The sequence below is a fragment of the Hippichthys cyanospilos genome, chromosome 1 (assembly GCF_059441005.1).
Source record: "Hippichthys cyanospilos isolate Australia breed blue-spotted pipefish chromosome 1, RoL_Hcya_1.0, whole genome shotgun sequence".
Classification (NCBI taxonomy): domain Eukaryota; kingdom Metazoa; phylum Chordata; class Actinopteri; order Syngnathiformes; family Syngnathidae; genus Hippichthys; species Hippichthys cyanospilos.
In genome coordinates, this window is record NC_142369.1 from 14,760,488 (window position 1) to 14,780,304 (window position 19,817).

At 40.7% G+C, this 19,817-nt stretch overlaps 1 protein-coding gene across 1 annotated transcript; it reads right to left on the minus strand.

Moving 5' to 3' along the window:
• Positions 1 to 2,277: 2,277 nt before the first annotated feature.
• LOC148429383 (NACHT, LRR and PYD domains-containing protein 12) lies at positions 2,278 to 6,307 on the minus strand. Its single transcript, XM_088429087.1, has 4 exons — positions 6,163 to 6,307; positions 5,684 to 5,877; positions 4,651 to 4,874; positions 2,278 to 3,010 (listed from the first exon to the last, which is right to left on the minus strand). The coding sequence occupies exons 1-4, from the start codon at positions 6,215 to 6,217 to the stop codon at positions 2,416 to 2,418; spliced, it is 1,068 nt and encodes a 355-aa protein (XP_088285213.1). The 5' UTR covers positions 6,218 to 6,307; the 3' UTR covers positions 2,278 to 2,415.
• Positions 6,308 to 19,817: the final 13,510 nt, after the last annotated feature.

A 19,817-nucleotide genomic window follows, 5' to 3' on the forward strand; every position in this document is an offset into this window, starting at 1 on the left:
ACTGAATGTACTTGGACCACACTCCCAATTCAATGAATGTAATACATTAAACATTACAATCAAATTCATCAAAGTCCCGCTACACTAGCTGCACCGGTATTTAAGTTTGGTCTTAGCCGACATTTGGCGTCTTTCTCCCACCACGGTTCATGTGTACTGTCCACAAAATTAGAGCCCTAGCTAAGCTTTCACATCAGCTTCACCCAGTTGCATCAAAAATTCAACTTTTACACTTTTTGATTGGCGCTGTCCATAATATGTTCAATTGAGAATATAACTCCCGACAAAAATCTGTGAGGTTGACCGCAGACCTCCTATTGTTTATATCGTAAAGCAATTTCATATCTGAAATAATGTGTTCAAAATGGGCTCAAAATGTCCAATCATTGAACCTTTTTTTACACCGTTTAATAGTTTTAATCAATCTATGTTAACAGTAAAAGTCGGTCTTAAAAGAACAGATGAGATGCAACAAAGCAGCCTCCAAGGTATGAAAGGTGAAACTCTCCGGCAAATCTGTAAATTCCTCTCAAATTGAGCTCCACACTGAAGGCCTTGTTGTTTGGACCTAAACAGGCTGGAAGCAGGGGAGTGGGATTTGTTTCCTGCCAGCTAAAGATTATACTAGTGGGCGGACAATGGGGGTCACTGATCCTGATGTATTTATATGTAACAGAGACAGCGTTATCAGAGGAGAATGTGAATTAGAGCTCAGCTACCGCTTTGTCAGGGACAAATGGACTTGTTGAGATCCTCATAGATCAACAGTCAACGAGGCAGTAAACACCTCACGGCATCGCGCTGATGGCTAAAAGCACTTAACAAAATGTAAGCATCTGCGTGGAGTTTGAAACGTTGGTCTAAAAGTGCTAGGTGAGGACAACTCCTCCAGATGTTATCTTCAGGTGAGCCAGCTTCATTTACCTGTCATCCTCAGAGAACATTTTTATCAACATTCCACAGCAAGCACCCTCAAGAGAGCATCAGATCAAATCTAAATATTGATTTGAACAGACTTAGGAGATAATTACAACCTTGACGAGCTTTGATCACACTCTTCTTCTCACGCGGTTGAAAGAACAATAAATCGCCAGCCCCAAGGATGTTGACATTTTCCCTCCATTCTGGATCAGATTCACTGTCATGAATCTTCTCACTGTAGCTGTCCAAAACGGGGCTCTGATTACTGCTACTGTGAGGGGAAGGAGGAGCAAAGTTGTTAGTTAGTCATCCATGATTTTTGTGATTGCAGTGGGTGGAATGAGTCACTGTGGTTGTGGTCTCTTTTTTTGGAGTCACAAGGAAGAACAAGAGAGGGGAAATAAGTGGGAATATAAACTAGGTGATTTCTTTGCAACATTCAGTAACTCCTACGATTTCTCTTTGAGGCAACATTTGCTAAAAGGTCCATCCAGTTATATGGAGGAGGTGACCTTTGTGTGCGTCTTTTGAAGGTCAAATGAGTCATTTTCCAACTGACCTCTAAAGGTGAACAGGTCTGCGAACAGAAGTAATGGCTTCGTGCTTACTGTATAGAGAGATGCTGAGGAATTTAGATGATGACAAGCCTTAGAGTTGTTACATACTGAACACTTTGACTGCAATCATTTAAGCATTCATGACAACTTTCTCAGAATTCTATTAAACAACTAGAATGTAACTATAAGTTAGTCATAACATATAAGTAAATCAACAGAATTTTTTTTCATTTGACTTTTTACATGAAATAAAAAATATATAAATGTATATATTCCCATGTAAAGCAAAAAATCAAAAACAGAGAAAAACCTATGTTTATTTGCTTTGACTTTAGACTTTGACTTTTTTTTTTCCTACTGGAAAAAAAAAAAAAACTTGGCCCACTTTGCAAAGCCAAATTAAAGCACTGTATTAATTGCACATTTTTGGCATACCATCTTAATAAAAAAAAATTAATAATAAGAAATTGCTCAAATTACCACCACAGGGCCTCAAATGTTGCAGTTTGGTGCTGATTAGCAGAACCTGTCCTAAGAATTGTTTCTACAAGAATTCTACAGGAAAAAATGCCTGTAACAATCAGTCTCATTTGGTAGTTTTGTTGTTTGTATATTTTACAGAAAAATCATCAAATTAAAGGATCAACCAAAATAATTACAACAGTCTTTGAAGCAAAATATTTTTTATTTCATTATTTTCCATAAATCCTAAGCCTTCACTCAAGTAACAAGCAGTTACAACCCAAAACGTAATTGCTCAACCCTGTCAAACATCTGTACCATATATTGAATTGTAATCCCATGGAATCGAACCAAATTGAGTCGCCCCACTTTCGAATCAAGCTTCACTCAAAAATGCCTATCTTTACTGTACATACATCCACATTCATTAAACGATGTTGCTTTGTATTGGATTCATTCTTTACCCTTAATTCGATCATTTGCATATGACTTCTTCCTGTATTCTACTCATGAGTCCACTGCTGATATTGTTCTCGGCAAGACTCAGGTGCTTCATCGGAAGCTGGCCCCTGCAAAGCAAAGCCGCCATGAGGTCATTCCCTCCCACGTCACTAATGTTGTTGGCGTCCAGATCAACCATCCGCAAACAAGCGTTTGATTTCAACACGTCAGCCAGCAGCCTAACCCCGGGGTCGCCCAGGTTATTCTCATCTAAAATGATCTGAGTCAGCGAGCTGTTTCCTTTGAGGCTGTCGAAAAGTTCTTTCCATGCTGCCAGATCCGCGCCAACCGTCTTAGCCAGACCTAAATACTGCAGGTGTGAGTGGTGCCTCATGTAGGACGCTAGCACCTTCAGCCCCACGCCGCTCAGGTTGTTGCCCCCTATGTCCAGTTCCGAAAGAAAAAACACTTTAAAAGAGCTGCAGCCAGCTGTGAGGTTACCCATCGCCTGCTGTTGGAGCAACTGCTGCTGTTGAACGGCGGCGGCTCTTGACGTTTGCTCCTGTAGCTCAGCTACGCCACTCAGAAGGGCCAGTGCTCCATGGTCACGTAGTCTGTTTCCAAACAAGCTACAGAAGAGAAAATAAATTGAGATCTCACATAGCACATAGAGATGTAGCTGAGGTTAAATGGTATTTTCACCAATGAGAGACAGCGCAATAACTATACGACGGTCTTGCTGTAATAACATCTTCACTATGAAAACCCTGTTGACATTCCTGGTGAAGTTTGAAGAAATCCATCTGTCCATTTTCTACTGCTCGTCTAGGGTTGGGTTGCGGGGCCAGCACCTTTAGCAGGCAAGCTGAGACCTTCCTCTAAAGAGCCACTTTGTCCAGCTCTTCCGGGAGGAATCCTCAGGTGTTTCCAGGCAGCTGAGAGACATAATCTCTCCGGTTTGTCCGAGGCCCCCTCCCAGTGGGACAACACCTCACCATGGAGCCGTCCAGGAGGCATCCTAACCAGATGCCCGAAGTGCAGTTGAGGGGCGGCAACCGTCCCGCCTTCACTCGTGAATAAGACCCCGAGACATTTAAACTGCTCCACTTGAGGCAAATCGCCCATCCCCGTGCAGTCCGCCCTTTTCCAACAGAGGACCACAGTCTCAGATTTGGAGGTGCTAATTGTCATCCTGACCCCTTCACACCCGGCTGTGAACTGCCCCAGTGGGAGTTGCATATCTCAGCCTGAAGAATCCGACAGCACCACATCATCTGCACAAAGCAGAGGTGCAATGCTAAGACCAGCAAATCGGACCACTTCACCATTTCAGCTGCACCTAAATATTTTATGCATGAAGGTACTGAACAAGGTGCTGACGAAGGGCAGCCTTGGTGTAGTTCAAAACTCACTGACATGATGCGATAATGCGGACCAACATCTGACTTTGGTGATACAGGGACTTAACAACTTGAATCAGGGGCTTGGTACCCCATACTCCCATAGCAGACCCTGCAGAACTCCCTGTGAGACACTTTTGAACGCCTTCTCCAAGTCCATAAAACACATGTAGACTGGTTGGGCGAGCTCCAATGACCGTCAAGGATCTTGCCAAGAGTGTAGAGGTGTAGAGTTGGTCCACTGTTCCATGGCCACAACGAAAACCACACTGCTCCTCCTGACCGACCCTCCGGCACCCCTGAATAGACCTTACCTTACTGGGGAGGCATGATCCCTCTATAGTTGGAACACACCCTCCAATCCTTCTTCTTTAACAGGGGTACCCCCACCCTGGTCTGCCAATCAATGCCCCTCCCCATCACCCGAGGGACATGGGAGGAATTCTGCCGGGGATGGGAGTTTTAACTGCCTCTGAAATGGGACTCACAATACATTTGGGTCTGCCAGGTCTGTCTCGTATCCTCCCCCACCATCGGGGCCAACACATCATCCAAAGGTGGAGGAAGGCTACCCTCTCGTCCATCGGGGTGAACCCCAATATACATGCACCAAGCTGTTTAATTATGCCCTATAGGATCAATGTCTTTCAGTATTTTAGCTCTAGGTTCTCAGTGATGAATTGTCAGAATATCAAATCAAGCTTCGGAGCTGTCATGTCAGTTCTCTAAATCCAGTCTCATCTAAGTCTGTGTTGTCAACTCAATGATACTCAATGATGTGAACAAAATGGACCCAAACCATCTAATCGTGCAAATCTATGGCTCGGGTCATCTTCATATTTAATTTAACTTGGAGTGTCAGAACTTACTGTAAACCTTTGACCTGAGGCTTCACTCTCAAGACATCCAGCAGAATGTGAGCGCCATACGGGCCAATGAGGTTGAGGTTAAGGTTGAGCAGAGCGACCTCAGAAGGGCTGCTCTTTAAGGCGTCTGCCACAGTCAGCAGCAGGTCGTCCGTCAGGTCGGTGTTCCTGAGAACCAGCTGCTCCACCTCATCCGATGTGCTCAGCACTGCGATCATGGCTTCCAGCTATGGAAACAAATAAACGGGGAGAAAGTCACGGGAACATATGAACGGGTGTCATGTTTTCATATGGTCTGGACAGGAAGCAGTATATATGATGGGTACTGAGCCGGTTAATGATTTTTAAGGCCATGATGGAACTAAAAGTGAGAGAGAGCAATTTCAAAATGCAGGTCATAGTTCTTTGTGAAAATGCGGGAAGACGAGTTATGTAATCTAAATCTGACTTCCGATCAATTAACCGCAGGGTGAAAAATCATTATCTGTCTTATAGAAATGCATTTGCAATTACAGTTTGGGGTTTCTCATTAATTTTCCATCCAACAAATGAATAACCCATAAGCACATAATTCTCTTTCCAAATGCATAATAAACAATTAAATAACCAAAAACTGTCAAAGGCGTTTTGCTCTAAATGTAAACGCTGCATTGACTAAAGTTTCTGGTCATTCTTTTCCTATTGATATACTGCCCCCTACTGACACAGGAAATGAGTTCAGGCGTATCGCTTTAAAATGGAACACTGCAATCTGTTTCATACAGAATCCCCGCGACAGAAATCTATGAACACATACTAATATTCTATTTATGAGTAATGTGAAAACCTGAATTGTGAAACCCATTTTCTGTAGCAACAGGATGGGATTGGTTCTATAATTACAAGCTTAGGTTGCAATCTGTGAGGCTCAAATAACCTCGAGATTGATTCAAACAAAGAAAAAAAAATCTGTCGCTTGCACCACTAATCGTACTTTTAAATGGATCTGAAGTGAAGGAAGCAAAAAGAATATTGTGGGTCATGTTTGTAAACACACCTGAGCTTGCATGTCTTGTTTGTGAACCATCTCTTCTTCACCTGTCTTCTCCTCTTCTCCCTTGACCTCCTCGTCTTTGTGAGGCTCTCCGTCCTGTTGTAAAACAGTGTCACTCTCTTCGCTGTGCTCCACATCTGAACTTTGATTTTCAGGGTCCGCCGCCAGTCTCTTCCGGAGACGACACCTCTGTAACACTGCACAAAAATCACAGCTCTCTTATTATTATCATCACCTTTGTCATACTCTGTCATCTGGTGCAGCTTAGTTAACCAAATTTCTAAATATCCACAAATGACATGACTGTACATTACCAGTCAAAAGTTTGGAGACAGTGTCTGTCTCATTCAGAAAGTGTCTCCAAATATTTCACTGTCATTTATAGTGTTTTGTTACGCTTTTAACCTTCTCTGCCTATTATGTGAATCACATTGGTGTTATGTTCCAGCCCTTGGCCACTTGGCTGCAGTTTCCTTGCTCACTGTTTGCTTGGAACCAGTTGTGCTTGCTTGGGCTCTTCTCCAGCTCGGCGCTCATCTGCACACATTGTTCATAGAAGTCCGTCTGTCCATCCCCATCTCTGCTTTTCCCATTCGACTCCCTCGGCTTCGCCCGCTTCTGCTTAGTCAGTACTTCCTCATCCTGTAACCGGTCTTGAAAAACAAAACCACTGTTGATCTTAGCTATATTATCCCTACAAAGACAGTTAAATGCAGAAAGCATGTACGGATGCAGCAAGGATTCATCAAGTCAGGGCTCACAAAGCACATCGCCTGTCTTGTTGATGTTCAGCTTATGTGTCGGCTGCGCTTCAGCAGTGCCAGTCGTTTGTTGGCGGCCCGGCTCCTTTCTGGCAGATGAAGCCCGGGCCTCGATTTTTTGGGACAAGGTCGACCCCCGGGAGCCCTCGCGGTCCCGTCTGCTGCTTGTGGCTGTCTTGTCTTTGCTTGTGCTCTGATTAGTTTGACCCTTGTGCCTCCTCTTTTTGAAGGTCTCTTTATTGGCAGCAGCCGGGGGGTCCTCGCTGTCTGTCTCGCTGGATCCACCGGCCTTGTCTTTGACGCGTCTTCTTGTCCCCGTTGCAGAATTATACTCGGGTTTGGTTGGGATAAACAGAGGGGATGATGGACATGACTCCACCGTGGCAGCATTAGAGCCTTGGAGGAAACATCAAAAGAAAATAATGCTTTGCTGCACATTTTGTATTAGCTTTCAACTATAAATTAATGAGAGCAGCGGATGAATAAGATTGTGGAAGAAATGACGTGTACATCTCCAGCTTACCATTGCCAGAGTGGTACACTAGAGGGAGAACTAAGCTCTCCTTTGTGCCGTTCAATTGTTGGCAAGAGCTGTATTTGCGACGGAGACTTGTGCATCTGAAAATTTAAAAAAAAGGCCCTCATCTCTCATACATTAGCTCCTTATGTAAGCTAACCTGCATCCAATTACACCCTTCACAATGTATTACAGAGTGGAGGTTTTGCCAAACATATTTGTCTCTGGACTGTGTTTGTGTCATACCTGTGACAAGGTATCCCACCAGCGAGCCAGGACAACCGAAAGCAGCTCCTCTTGCCCTGTTGGAAGCCAGGTGCGTAGCGGTACTCACAGCAGGCGCTGATTCGGGTCACCTTGATGCCGTTCACATACAAGGAAGCACTGAAGGGGAAGCCTCTATGTCGTTGAGAGATGAAGTTGAACTGATCTGAAAGTTGGAATTGAGAAGACAGGCAGGTATTCTAAGCATCGTGTCTAGCATGAGATGTGTTCTGCAAATTACAAGTGGATGATACAAAATGGCTTTTTCCATCTTGTCCAGTCAGATCAAATTCCGTTCTCACTTCAAATTTACAGATTGGGCATGAGGTCATCTATAGTAGTGGTTCTCAAAGTAGGGTCCACGGCCTGACTGTAGGAGTCCGTGAAATCATTTGGGCGTTTTGGAAGTGATTTAGTTGATCTTTTAAGTTACAGATTTGTGCCTTGTTTGACTTAGTCTTTGTTTTTAGCGCCGTCTCTGGCCGCTGTCTACCCAGAATGGATAGAAGCCATTGTAACATCTAGGAAGAAAAAAATATTATATTATATTATTTTAAATATTATATAAAATATTATTATAAAAATATTCAGATAGTAAAGCAGCCAATTCAACCAGGTCAATATATATTTTAAAATGTAATAATTTTTAACTTGTCAAAATGTGTTTTGTATCTACAATTGCTTGCTAATGAGAGTTGATGAAATCAACAAAGCTAATGCTGTTTTTGACTAAATAATTGGCGGCTTTTGGGTGGGAATTGACCCAGCTTGCTCCAAGGAGGTGTGCAATTAGCATTTTTTATTTTCTAAACTTCAGTAAAGCTGAAAAGTAACAAATATACTTGTCAAATTGAATATGTTGCTGAATAAAAAGGACACTTATGTTTGGCTCTTTTTTTTCTGTATTGTTCCCGCAAACATTTGCAATGGGGGTCCTTGGAAAATTTGATTTCTAAATGGGGTCCCTGACTCCAAAAGGTTTGAAAACCCCTGAGTACCTCCTGGAGTCACAAAGCCCTTGAAGACGCAGATGTTCTCCCCCCCGTTGACTTGTTGAAGCACTTTAAGTTCATCTTGACTTGACCGCGCCCACGAACCCCGGTGGCCTTGTCCCAGGTACGTCATGGTCACAGTGACGTTGGACTTCTTTGCCTCTTTTTGCGCATTGAGGTTGCTCTAAAAGCAAAGTGGAAGTTAGACGTGGGGTCTTCATATTTACTGGCTTCTACAAAGACTACCTGTTTATCACTGTGACCTCTAGTCTTCTGGGAGCTGACTGAAGAGAAGGATCCTCTTCTTTTGTTGTTGAGAGAAGGGCAGGACTGACTCAGATTTCCTCTGATTGAGGCGAGGCTTGAGGTTTTCCTGGTGATGGCTGCCAGGTACACGTCCTTGTTCGCGCGGAATGAGCGAACTGTTAAATCGCCGAGCTGTGGGTAGCACCCACTAAAAATTAGGGTTTTTCCATGCTGATGTGATCTCGTCAACGAAGGGGGTTTTTTTATGTTGTTGTTTTAACATCGTGTTAAACTTGACTTCACTTTAGAGGTTCCATGGATAAACATGTTTGTTTGAAGAAATAACTTAAGCAAATGTATCCATTGCCGAGAGGGTTCCAAGAGATTTATGCTTCATAGGTTAAATAAATAACGTGCTAGAAATGAAAATATATTACATCATTGACCCTCGGGAATCTTCAATATGAACAAGAGTGTTAGATCTCTTCAGCATTGCTAAAATAGTCCTCACCATAATGTGTGATGAAACTGCTGTCTTTGCACATCCCCTTTGTGTCATGAGGAGTTTGCCTTTTGCTCTGAGCAAACTGGTTGTTTTAGCATCTTGACCTGACTCAACTGAGATTTGATGAACATATCAAAAGTAGTTTCAGGTTTTTGTTGTTTTTCCAGAGAGCTGACAACTGACAGCATGTGAAGAACACTTACTGGAGTTTCTCTGCCTCCTCTGTGGACTGAAAAGACATCCTGCAGGAGCATTTGGCTGTTTCGCCTGATTCTTCTCAGTGATTCCTTCTGGTACGACTCCATTACATCAGGCCAACTAATACAAGCAGACGTGATAAGTTGAAGGGTGTCAGAAGGAAAGCATTTTGCAAAAACCTGCTGCCAAACACCGACTTTTGACTATCCATGATCCGCAATGACATTCGCTAAGTAGCTGTATCCGGTATGCTGTATGACATACGATATTATTAAGTTGCGTTACATGAGGAGCAGAACTTGGATCCAGATGCAGACAGGACTCGCACGTGGAAGTTAAAGTCTTTGTACACGCAATTGAAGAAAAACTAGACCTGGAAAATTTGACCTGGAAAGAAACTACTAGCTCAGCGTAACAATTTCATAGATTAAGCGCTTGCGAGTTTGTGTGCTTCGGACAATGGTAAATGCTGCAACTGCAGCTCCTCCTGCTGTCCGTAATGAAAAACGGTCTAAATCTTACACATTGTCCCTTTAAAGCATTGACTGTGGAGATTAACTTAAGTTTCATAAAGCATTAACGTTTTTTTACCTTGGTTAACTCAGTTCTATTGACTTCCTTTGGCAAACTGAGCTGCTAACTTTGCAGCCAAATTTAGAGGAGTGCCATCGCCACAAAGACACACAAAAATGCTCATGACACAATTGAAAAATAAAAACTGCACTTTGCAAAGCCAAGTTCAAATACTTTATGAGTTGTACATTTTCAGTGTACCGTCTTAAAAGAAAATGCCCTGCTCGAGTTAATTTTACACGACCCTGAGTAAGATGTTGGAATGTAGCGCTCATGGGCACAGCTAAACAAATAACAAGTATGGTAATTTAAAAAAAAAAAAAAAAAAGAGTCAGATTTAGTAGTTTTGTTCAACTTTTGAACTGGAATACAATCGTTTCAAAAGATCAAGGAAAGATATCAAAAGTCTGAAACAAAATACTAATTTCTATTTGATTATATTACTCAAGTAAATAGTTCTTACAAGCTACATATGATAAATAATAGAAAATTTTCCAATTAATTATTTTAATCGCATGACAGCACTACTTTAAAAAAAAAACATAATGTAACAAATCATTTACCACCAGTAACAGCATTTAATATAGGACTCTATATGATGAGAAAGATGAATAAAAATCAATAGATAAAATGACAAAGGTGTGACGAATACTGTAAGTGACCATTATGACGACATCATATCACCGTAGCAACTACATCGCAACTAATATCACATCGCAGCTGACAATTGATTTAAATGGTGATTAGCCCAACTAGTGTCATGGATATAACTTTGGTTTGTTGTAAATATTGCATTATTAATCTGAAGATGAGATAGACATAATAGGAAAATACCAGTGTTTAATGATATATATATAAAAAAAAAAAACCTGGAACTACTATTTGTCTACTTCTACGTATTTAACAATGTTTGTGCATCACTATGAGAACATGTAGCTTTTGTTTTTTTCTGCTTTGCTACCATTATTGGTAGACGATCAAATTTGTGGAAGCATCTTAATATCTGATCAGCAACAAGAAACTTTACAAAAACTCCACACTGTAATTCAACGAATAAGCATGCGAGGAAACTGCACTGTGACGTCAAATGTGCACCTCAATAAAGAGAGACTGCGCCACTCACTAAAACGAAATACAAAAAGGAAACTAAAGCAAGATGACAATGATCTTTGATTCTCCCCATTGCACGCCCACACGCCTCCATTGTTTTCTCCAGAGGCCCGGTTGGTAAATTACAGTGTGTAACACAATCGCTGAGATCTGCTTGGCTGATTGCCTTTACTAGACGAGTCAGTTTACAGATTAGTGTCCACTGAATGCATGAGTGCACTTCAACTTGCCAAAAGATGGCAGAAAAAACCTATAAATCATAATCTCCAAAAGACTCACTTAAGGCTGTTGTCATTACCGAGAACTCATTTTCTTCCCACACATTTCGGTGAGTGGGTAAAATCGAGACGTATTTACATGTTTTAGAGCAGATGCGACGCTGTAATGAAAGCAGCTCGACATATGCAACACTTTAGTACATCTGTCTTATTCAAATGTTCCTCTTCTTTCAAATTTTAGAACGCATTGTGGTCCACAAGTAAAAATGTTGCCCACCCCTGATCTATAATCATTATTTTTGTCTGTGGGTACAAGTACATCACATTAACTTAATACCACATCTCATTATTTCTACATCTTAATACTACGTGGGGGGGTGGAATCAACTTTTTTACAAGACTCATTAAAAGTAGACACTGAACAGAGATCCTACCTGTTGTCTTGTCGGATCGTGATGCGATACTGACACTTCTTGAGTTTTCCGTCAAGTGACACCTGAGAAGCTGTCAGCCTGTCACTTCCTCAAATGATCATCCCTGACCTTGAACCTTTACGTGATGCTTATGTGTTTGTATATTGTTGCAAAATTCCCATCATAGGCAACTGCATAAAAATGTATTTTATTTCATTTTAAGGCTCTAACTATAAATTATTTCAACAGTTGATTAATCTTTTCATATTTTTTTACTCACTGAGTCAAATTCTTTAAAATGTTTTTAATATTGATCCCTTTATCCAAAAACAGGACATTTTTTTCCATATTGACTGCAGAAAATGCTCGTATCTTATGTTTCTTTTTCTGGTTTATGGTAAATGTGTGTTTGTGTGATGTTTGAAAAAATGTAAAACAGACTGAAATCACACTTCATATCTAATCTGTTGACTTTAAACTTTTACCAATAGAATGCCCAGAGAAGATCCATTTGCCTTTGCTACCTATAAAGACCACCAAAGAGCCAGTCGGCAGGAAGGAATTTAGCACAAACTTTAGGCTATGTGTAGCTGTTCGCGGGTGATTCAGAGCAAAAATCTTTCCTGCCCTTCAGCTCTCCGGTGGTCTTCATAGGTAGAAAAGCCAAATGCTGGCCATTCCAATCTACAGGAGTTTCCGTCCATAGTGACGTCTCTGACTTGGACACTCTTCCACTCTGGCCTTGCCCAAGAGGATCTGAGCAAACCTTTGAGCACACAAATTGCCCCACAACTCGGTGCCTTTAGATTTGGGTTTACCCCAACGGTTGCTGTTGCTGTTGCTAATGCCCTGGCACTGAGTACACAGCTTTTTTGGAGTCCTATGAGGGGCCGCAGGATTCACTCCCGATGGGGATGTTGTCGCTGCTATGTTGGCTCTGCAAAGCTGAGTTTCGGCACTAGAGGGGGCAAGAAGACTGAGCATTTTCCACATCAAGACACTACAATGCAATGTCATGTTGATGTATTGTAAACTGTACCACAGAGCTGGAATATCATGATTTACTACTTTATCAGATGCAAAACAAAACACTATCGGTAAAACAGTGATACTGCAAATATATTGATACCACTCACTGTATAAATGTTCATTTTGTAGCAATTTAGACCAAACTGAGATGCAAGGAGGCACTATTCGCAGATATTACCTTCCATTTCATGGTTAAATTAATTTACTACTAACATGGGAGCATCAATGTACATTTTCTGAGAGCTGGAAAGTGACAGTTGGCAAAGCAATGCTTATTTCACATTGATTTTTCACACTTAAGTAATTCATCACTGGCGAGTGCGCACACACAGACACACACTCACAAGGACTGCATTTGCTGTGTGACACTATGTCACATTTCATTTTCATCACATTAAGAGAGATTTTGTTGACAGCCGACCTCTACCCTTCTACCCCTGGTGGCCATGAAACTAATATACTGTGACAATGCAAGATTACACATCTAGAAATCCATCATAATATTAATAATGCAATAATAATAACCCTTATTGCACCAAAATAGTAAAGGTTTCGTATTCAGCAGTAAATCCAAAGGACTCCAAAGGTCATGACATTGAATTTCCTAAAATATATTTAAAAAATATTTCAATTAAGCTTTGCAACAAAGTGCAACTCATCCTGACTTAACAAAAGAAACCGTAACAAAGTGCTGCACCCTACTTAAGTGCAAAGTTCAAGAAATAAAATGTTTTTGCTAAACCCGTTCCAAAAATGGTGTCAGGATGAGGAGTGGAATTTTGATGCAGACAGGACAACAATGTGGACATGGAGCAAGTCTTTAAATGCAAAACCCCAACATAACCACAACTCAGAAAACTAGAAACAGCATAGAAACTAGAACTAGACTTGGAGACTAGACTCATAAAGAAACTAGGAGGATAGCTTGACAGATGGTTTGAGAGCTTAGCGTTTTGTCAGCATGTTACTGAGAAGTTTGCGCTTAAATACTGTCAGGCATCAATCCTGTATGAAGCAACTCATACATCAAGGAACAAATCAGCCACAACAGTAAACAGGACACTACATAAATGACAAAAGTGATAAAACATAACAATGACAAAAAGTACCTTTACACTAACATTCTTGGAATATTAGATTTACAAAAAAAAAAAATAAAAATCACGTGAATAGGCCATGCATATTGGCCGGTTCAGTTTGTTTTTGTTGCATAATTAAAAACACATTCCCAAACATGACGGAAGTTTGATGAACACGCCTCAGATCCTTGCTTGATTAAACATATTATTATCCTATGAATTTGCAGAGATCATTGATCACAGACAAAATGTGATATTCTGTGATTGGAAAAACAATAAATTAAGTAAAGTCAACATGAGAAGAGGTATTCAAATTATGTCGTCAAGGGCATGCCAGATTACTGCTTGCTCCAACCCCAACAAGCCGATTCAGCGTCAACAAGTTGAGAGGAACGTCAAATATCTGAGATTACAAACAAGAACTGTAGTAAAAATTCATTATGGAAGTCCTCATTCTTTTATATCTTGTTGTATCATATTGATATCTCTTCCAATATTTTGCCGTGGCAGATTAAAAAATCATGTACAGGAAGCGAGATCACTCTGATGCTGTCCATGTTTGTGCTCATTTTAGCCACAGAGACAGCCAAGGTAGAGAACTACCAAAGTTTTTAACCGGCAGCAACCAGTGTATCATCCGGGACGCCAACAGAGATGTTAGATCGAAGGGATCTCATGTAAGGACAAAATATGATTCCACAAGAAGGAGGCATATCCAGATAGATTGCGAACCAGGATGCTGCAAAAAAAAGGTAATGCATTCGAATGCCAATTGTTACTATGTATTTAATTGTAATATCCTTCCAACAATTGTCATGTAGGAGTGATGTATGGCAATATTCAAGCTATAGGTTCTCAGTGACACGTCAGATTGTCAGGCTGTCAACATGTCTTCCAAGTTTCTTTCAGAGGTCTAATTTTCCCCACCTGGTTTTTGATGTCTAGTTTTCCAGGTCATCATAGTTTTACAGTACTTTGATTTTGTTTATTAAGACATTTACGCCTCCGTTTCCGTGCCCTCTCTGCTTCTATGTCCAAATTCTGCTCCTCTGTGATTTAGTGGCCACCAGTCCAGGGTGGAGATAGACATAAATCAAATGGCTTAGCTTCTGCCTATACTGTTACTCAGACCAGAATAAGCAGAGGGGAAAAAATGGATGGAGACACATTTGAGACTCATCCTGTCATTGAATCCAATTGACCTACATTATGGAGAGTTTCTGCACCTTCACGAACATTATGTGTGTATTTCAGCTTTTATTTTCAGGTGAAATATGAAGCAGGACTAAATCACAATGTAAGCCTAACCCCTACATTACTATTCAAACTCTTTCTGGATCATCTGTTCAAATTATTTTGGATTCAGAGCTGACAATATAATAGTGCTTGGGTTTCTTTTTCTTTAGCTTGACCTTAATTTCAATTTATCCCCCAATTGGCTTCGGTGTCAACGACAGCACTTCTCTTTTACTACAGCATCGATCATGTGACAGCTGAGCACCTGTAAAAGCTCTCACTTGCAATATGTTTCGCACAGCCATAAAGCTATTCTCAGCTAACTCAAAACCATCAAAGTATGACATTCCAGGCCTTTTCTAATGAAAATGTTATTACTAACATTGAAATATCAGATTCACTTCCCCTTCCTCTAGTTATTCAATATATTTTTAAATACAGCACTATATCCAAGGGCACCGCACTATTGTGCCGTTGGTGTACCGCATGCCCCATTTTTGCACATAATAGACCCTTATGAATTCTGCCCAGCAACACATGTTCATGACATGAAGATATGAAGTTTCCAATTGAATCTCAAAGAATTTATGCCGTCTGCCGGATTTATAACACTGGAATATTGCAGACATTTTAAAGCAACTTGTCATATCTCTGTTTGAGATCCATTGGCATTTTCTCTACCTTTCAAATGAGCAGCACATGGTGTGTGGGTGTCATAAAAGGTTGTTGAAGGCCATCCACATTTATATCTTCGATTTGCACACGGGATCTCCCGATGAAGCGACGCTGTAATATAGACAGACGTACCACTTGTGACATTTAGGGTGGAAGGAAAAATATACTGCATTGCTTTTCATTTTATTTTTGTGGAGCTGTTTTTCCCTGTTGACATGAGTGGTTTTTTTCTGTATTAAGATCCTTCAATTATTCAGCGGTGTCAATGACTGTCTGTCCTCTCCAGCGTGCTACTATTTAATTGTTCCAGTTCATCGCTTGCAAAACTAATCTAGCGATGCCTGAATTTTGATCTGTGACCATGCTTGTAACAAAAAACCTTGTATCTCAAATCATCTTTCTCAGTTTAAATCAACTGAAATGCCATTAATGCATTTTAGCCCCTCAAAAAAATGAAATAATTTTTAAAAAGCATTCTATTTATACATTTTATAAGAACCAATACATGGGCATCTCGGTGGAAGACCGGTTGACACGTTCACGTCATGTGCTTCAAAGTCCAGAGTTGAATTCCAGCTCGCTCAGGGTTTCCTGTTTAGAGTTTGCATGTTCTCCCCGAGCCCACGTGGGTTCTCTCCAGGCACTCTGGATTCCTCTCACACTCCAAAAACATGCATGTTTTTTTGACCCTCTAAATTGTCCTTAAGTCTGACAGGGTGCCTGAGTGGTTTGTCACCTCTGTGTGCCCTGCAATTGGCTGGCAACCAGATCAGGGTGTCCCCTGCCCACTGCCTGAAGACAGCTGGGATAGGCACCTGCAAGCCAGCGAGCCATATACATGACTGCTCTTTATAGTTTTCTAGATTCAAGTCGTTGTGTATCTTTGCAGTTCCTTCTGGGGGGTGCATCTTAAAGGGGAAGTTAACCAAAAAAAAGGACAATAAGTTCTACAAGCAACCATCAGTCTAAACTTGGTGTTCCGATTTTTTCACTTCTGTAACATGAAGCAGCAAATTCCACCCATTTCTGTTCATCTTCTGAATTTGGTCAATGCAAAAGTAGATGATATTTTTAAGCAAGCAGCATTTTCTTTATGTTTAGTTGGAGAGTGAATGTCAAACAGCTTAAATTGCCTTTTATAAACGTTTATCAACCAAACTGCTTCTTGATGTGAAGTGAGCTGAGTTCAGTTCACTGCCACTAATCACTGTTTGTATCCTAGTTTAAATGAGTCTTTGAGTAATTTGAATACCTCATGGACCTAATGGATTTCCCTTTCAAATTTTTTAGTAAAATATCCAAATACCAAAATACTCAGTAGCTGCTCCCCCTGTTCATTTATCGATTTTTAATTACAAAGCATAAAGCCAGACAAATCATGAGTCTTATGTAAAACAAAATTCATAAGTACGGTCACTCATACTTTCGGGCGCCCCTGAACTTTCATTGAATGAATGAGTGTCAACACTGAATAAGAATTTTTCCTGTAGGTATTATGTAAGTTAAATTTGTCTGACACACTCTCCCAGTCCAAAACAGGTGAGCCAAAATCCCCCAGCAACGAAAATACTAAAGCAGTATTTGCAGTCCGCCACCACATGACACATTCAAGGGAATGACTTCATGAGCAGTTTAGCTTGAAGATCACTTACGTTGGCGCCTTGCTTTTATTGTTACGAAATCCATTTGGCAAGCAGGCCCTTGGGACAGCTGCAGGAAGTTATGCATTTCACGGTCTGGCCGGCCGACAGGCATCTCTCTGCTATGCGAGAAATCCCAAAAGTCTGAGGAGATGCCTGTCAGAGGACAGTCCTCACATGAGCACCAACTGTAAGGCGCATTACAGTTTGTCACTGCTTACTGGAAAGATCAGCGCTCACTTGCTTGATATAGACAAGAGGAAAAAGATGTAACAAACATTTTCTTGTCCCAGCTTCAGGACTTTCCCTTCACACCTACTGAATGCTGACAACATCTCATACATTAACACACATATAAAAAGATCCACCCCTCATGACTTAATGGCAGGTCCTCCATTTCTGGCAAGCGTTTCAAGGTTGACCTTTAATGTTAGTGGATGGCTGCCATTTGAGTCACATTTAAGCATAAATATTGTCAATGATGGTTACTATCAATAATACAAAGACCATTACATTAACATTTACCTGACATACATTTAACATTCTGGCGGACCCTTGAATCTTGAACGCAATCTGTATTCAATATTAAATACGTTTTCCGAATATAATTAATTAATTTCAGGCTCACTGTAGACAGCCTATTGGGGAATGCTAAAGTACCCCTAAATTAAATCAAAGCACTTAGTGAACTAGGTGTATTGACGTACAATATTTCACTGCACTATACTATTTTGATGAAAAAAAATTGCAGCATTGCGTCCATCTAAACATTGCTCATTCCACCCAATCCCTTCCACTTCTCCCCGAACAAAATGCATAGAATAATAGGGTGCTTTCCTACGATATACTAACATACAGCAAGTGTCAGCTCACAAGTATGTAGTGTACGTTGCAAATACCTAGATTAAACCTGGCTATTGCGGAAAATTTCTACCAGTCAAGACTTTCATAAGACTCTATCATCCTTACTCCTCATTGCATTCAATTTTAGCTCATTGTTCATGTTAGGAAGGAGTTAGCTGACATTTTTTTCTAGCTAGGAAAGTTTTTAGTCGGTATCAAGCTAACTGAATGAATAACCATGACCAAAATGTGCTTTGACAACAGCTTGGACAAGACCAGAGAATCAGCCAATCAGCAGAGTTGTAATCCACTGCCCTCATTGGTCGATGTTGCGCCAGGAGCAAATCACGTGTCTTGTAGGAGTGCTCGCGACATGTGCGTTTATAGTCAAGTCTGTTTGGCATCCCAGAAACTCTTTTTCTTTTTTTTATGGAAAAAAAAAAAGCAAAGCGCTGAGGGCGCAAAAGACAAAGCGCAAGGTGGCAAGGGAACACAGTAAATCAATTGTTTCTCAATGTTCTCCTCGATTCTTTCATATTGTCTTTTACTTGGACTTCTTTTCTCCTATTCACTAACAAGCTTCGTATAAGAATATCCAACAACATTTTGAGATGAAACTCCCAAACATCAAAAGGTGTTTGATGATGATCAACTTTAAATAAAGGCAAACACTCTACCCTTAATGTGATTTATTTATGGAAAGAGTTCATCTTCTCAGTGAATATTTTTGCTCATTTCATGTTTTAAGAAAGAAAAAAAAGGTGATGGCCCTTTGTCACGACGCAGTATAGTTTCCCCGTTTATTCTGAATTCTGAAACTTTTGGAGCACATGGAAACATGAGATGACGTAATCTACCGTGATGACATTGTGAGGATGTTCTAGGGCTAAAAATGGAGTATCCACCTGTTCATGTAAAATATCTATCAGCTACTTCTCACCAGCTCCTGCACATGATCAACTGCTCCATGTGTGCTCTTAATTTATACTGCTCAGAAAAAAGTGTTAAAAAAATATATATATGTATGTAAAGCTGTATTGCATTATTGATTTTTTTGGGGAGGGGGGGGGGGGGGGGGGCAATGAAGGATATTTGATAAAAAAGGAACTAAATTATATATTTTTCTGCTTTTGTTTTTCTGCTTCAGTATAGGCCAAAAACCAAATTTACTACAGGTGAAGCAGCTGCTTCTTGTCCTGAGGCGGCATTTTTTTTAACTCTCCGAGGCTTCAGCAAACCTCTTGACCTCGTAAAAATTAGGCCTTTTACAAGGGAATGCCTCGAGGCGAGTGCGTAAAAGCTAGCGAGTTCATAAAGTGACCAAATGAACGTTGCCAGCCAAGGTGTTTTCGTGTTGATTCTGGGAGGGCAAACTTGGATCATTTCAGACCTCGGGGGAAATCTTCGCCATTTCAAACTGAGTAATCGGAGGGATCTGTCTTCTCTTTGCTTGGTGTGTTCAGGTCAGTTTTACTTAAAGATTGTTATTTTTCACACGCGGGCTGCTTCTGTAGCATATTGAAGGTTAAGGTCGTCCATTTATTTCAGATATGAGTCAGGAAATGAGTCATTGTAGAACTTGAACTCCAGAGACATGGGCAAGGTGACAGATGGACAAACTCGGGCAATAAGAAACTCAGACTCCAAACTAATTTAACAGCTAAGACCGCTTTTAACTAAAATGATAAAGCATTCCAGTGGAATGAGTCAACTAAACAGCAAGGAGATGCAAGGTCATTTTGCACAGTTTAGATATACACGTTATAAGCTTTTTTTTTTTTTTAACGCCTTCAGTGTGACTCAGTTGTCAGTGCCATCATTCATCCACTGACTGATGG

What these genes read in the sequence shown, in the direction of transcription:
- LOC148429383 (XM_088429087.1), bottom strand. Translation starts at nt 6,217, where the DNA reads ATGAGCGCCGAGCTGGAGAAGAGCCCAAGCAAGCACAACTGGTTCCAA. An exon ending in CAACTGGTTCCAAGCAAACA is followed by an intron (nt 5,878 to 6,162) that starts GTGAGCAAGGAA and finishes ATTTTTGTGCAG; the next exon opens with TGTTACAGAGGTGTCGTCTC. An exon ending in CCTCAGGTCAAAGGTTTACA is followed by an intron (nt 3,011 to 4,650) that starts GTAAGTTCTGAC and finishes TCTCTTCTGTAG; the next exon opens with CTTGTTTGGAAACAGACTAC.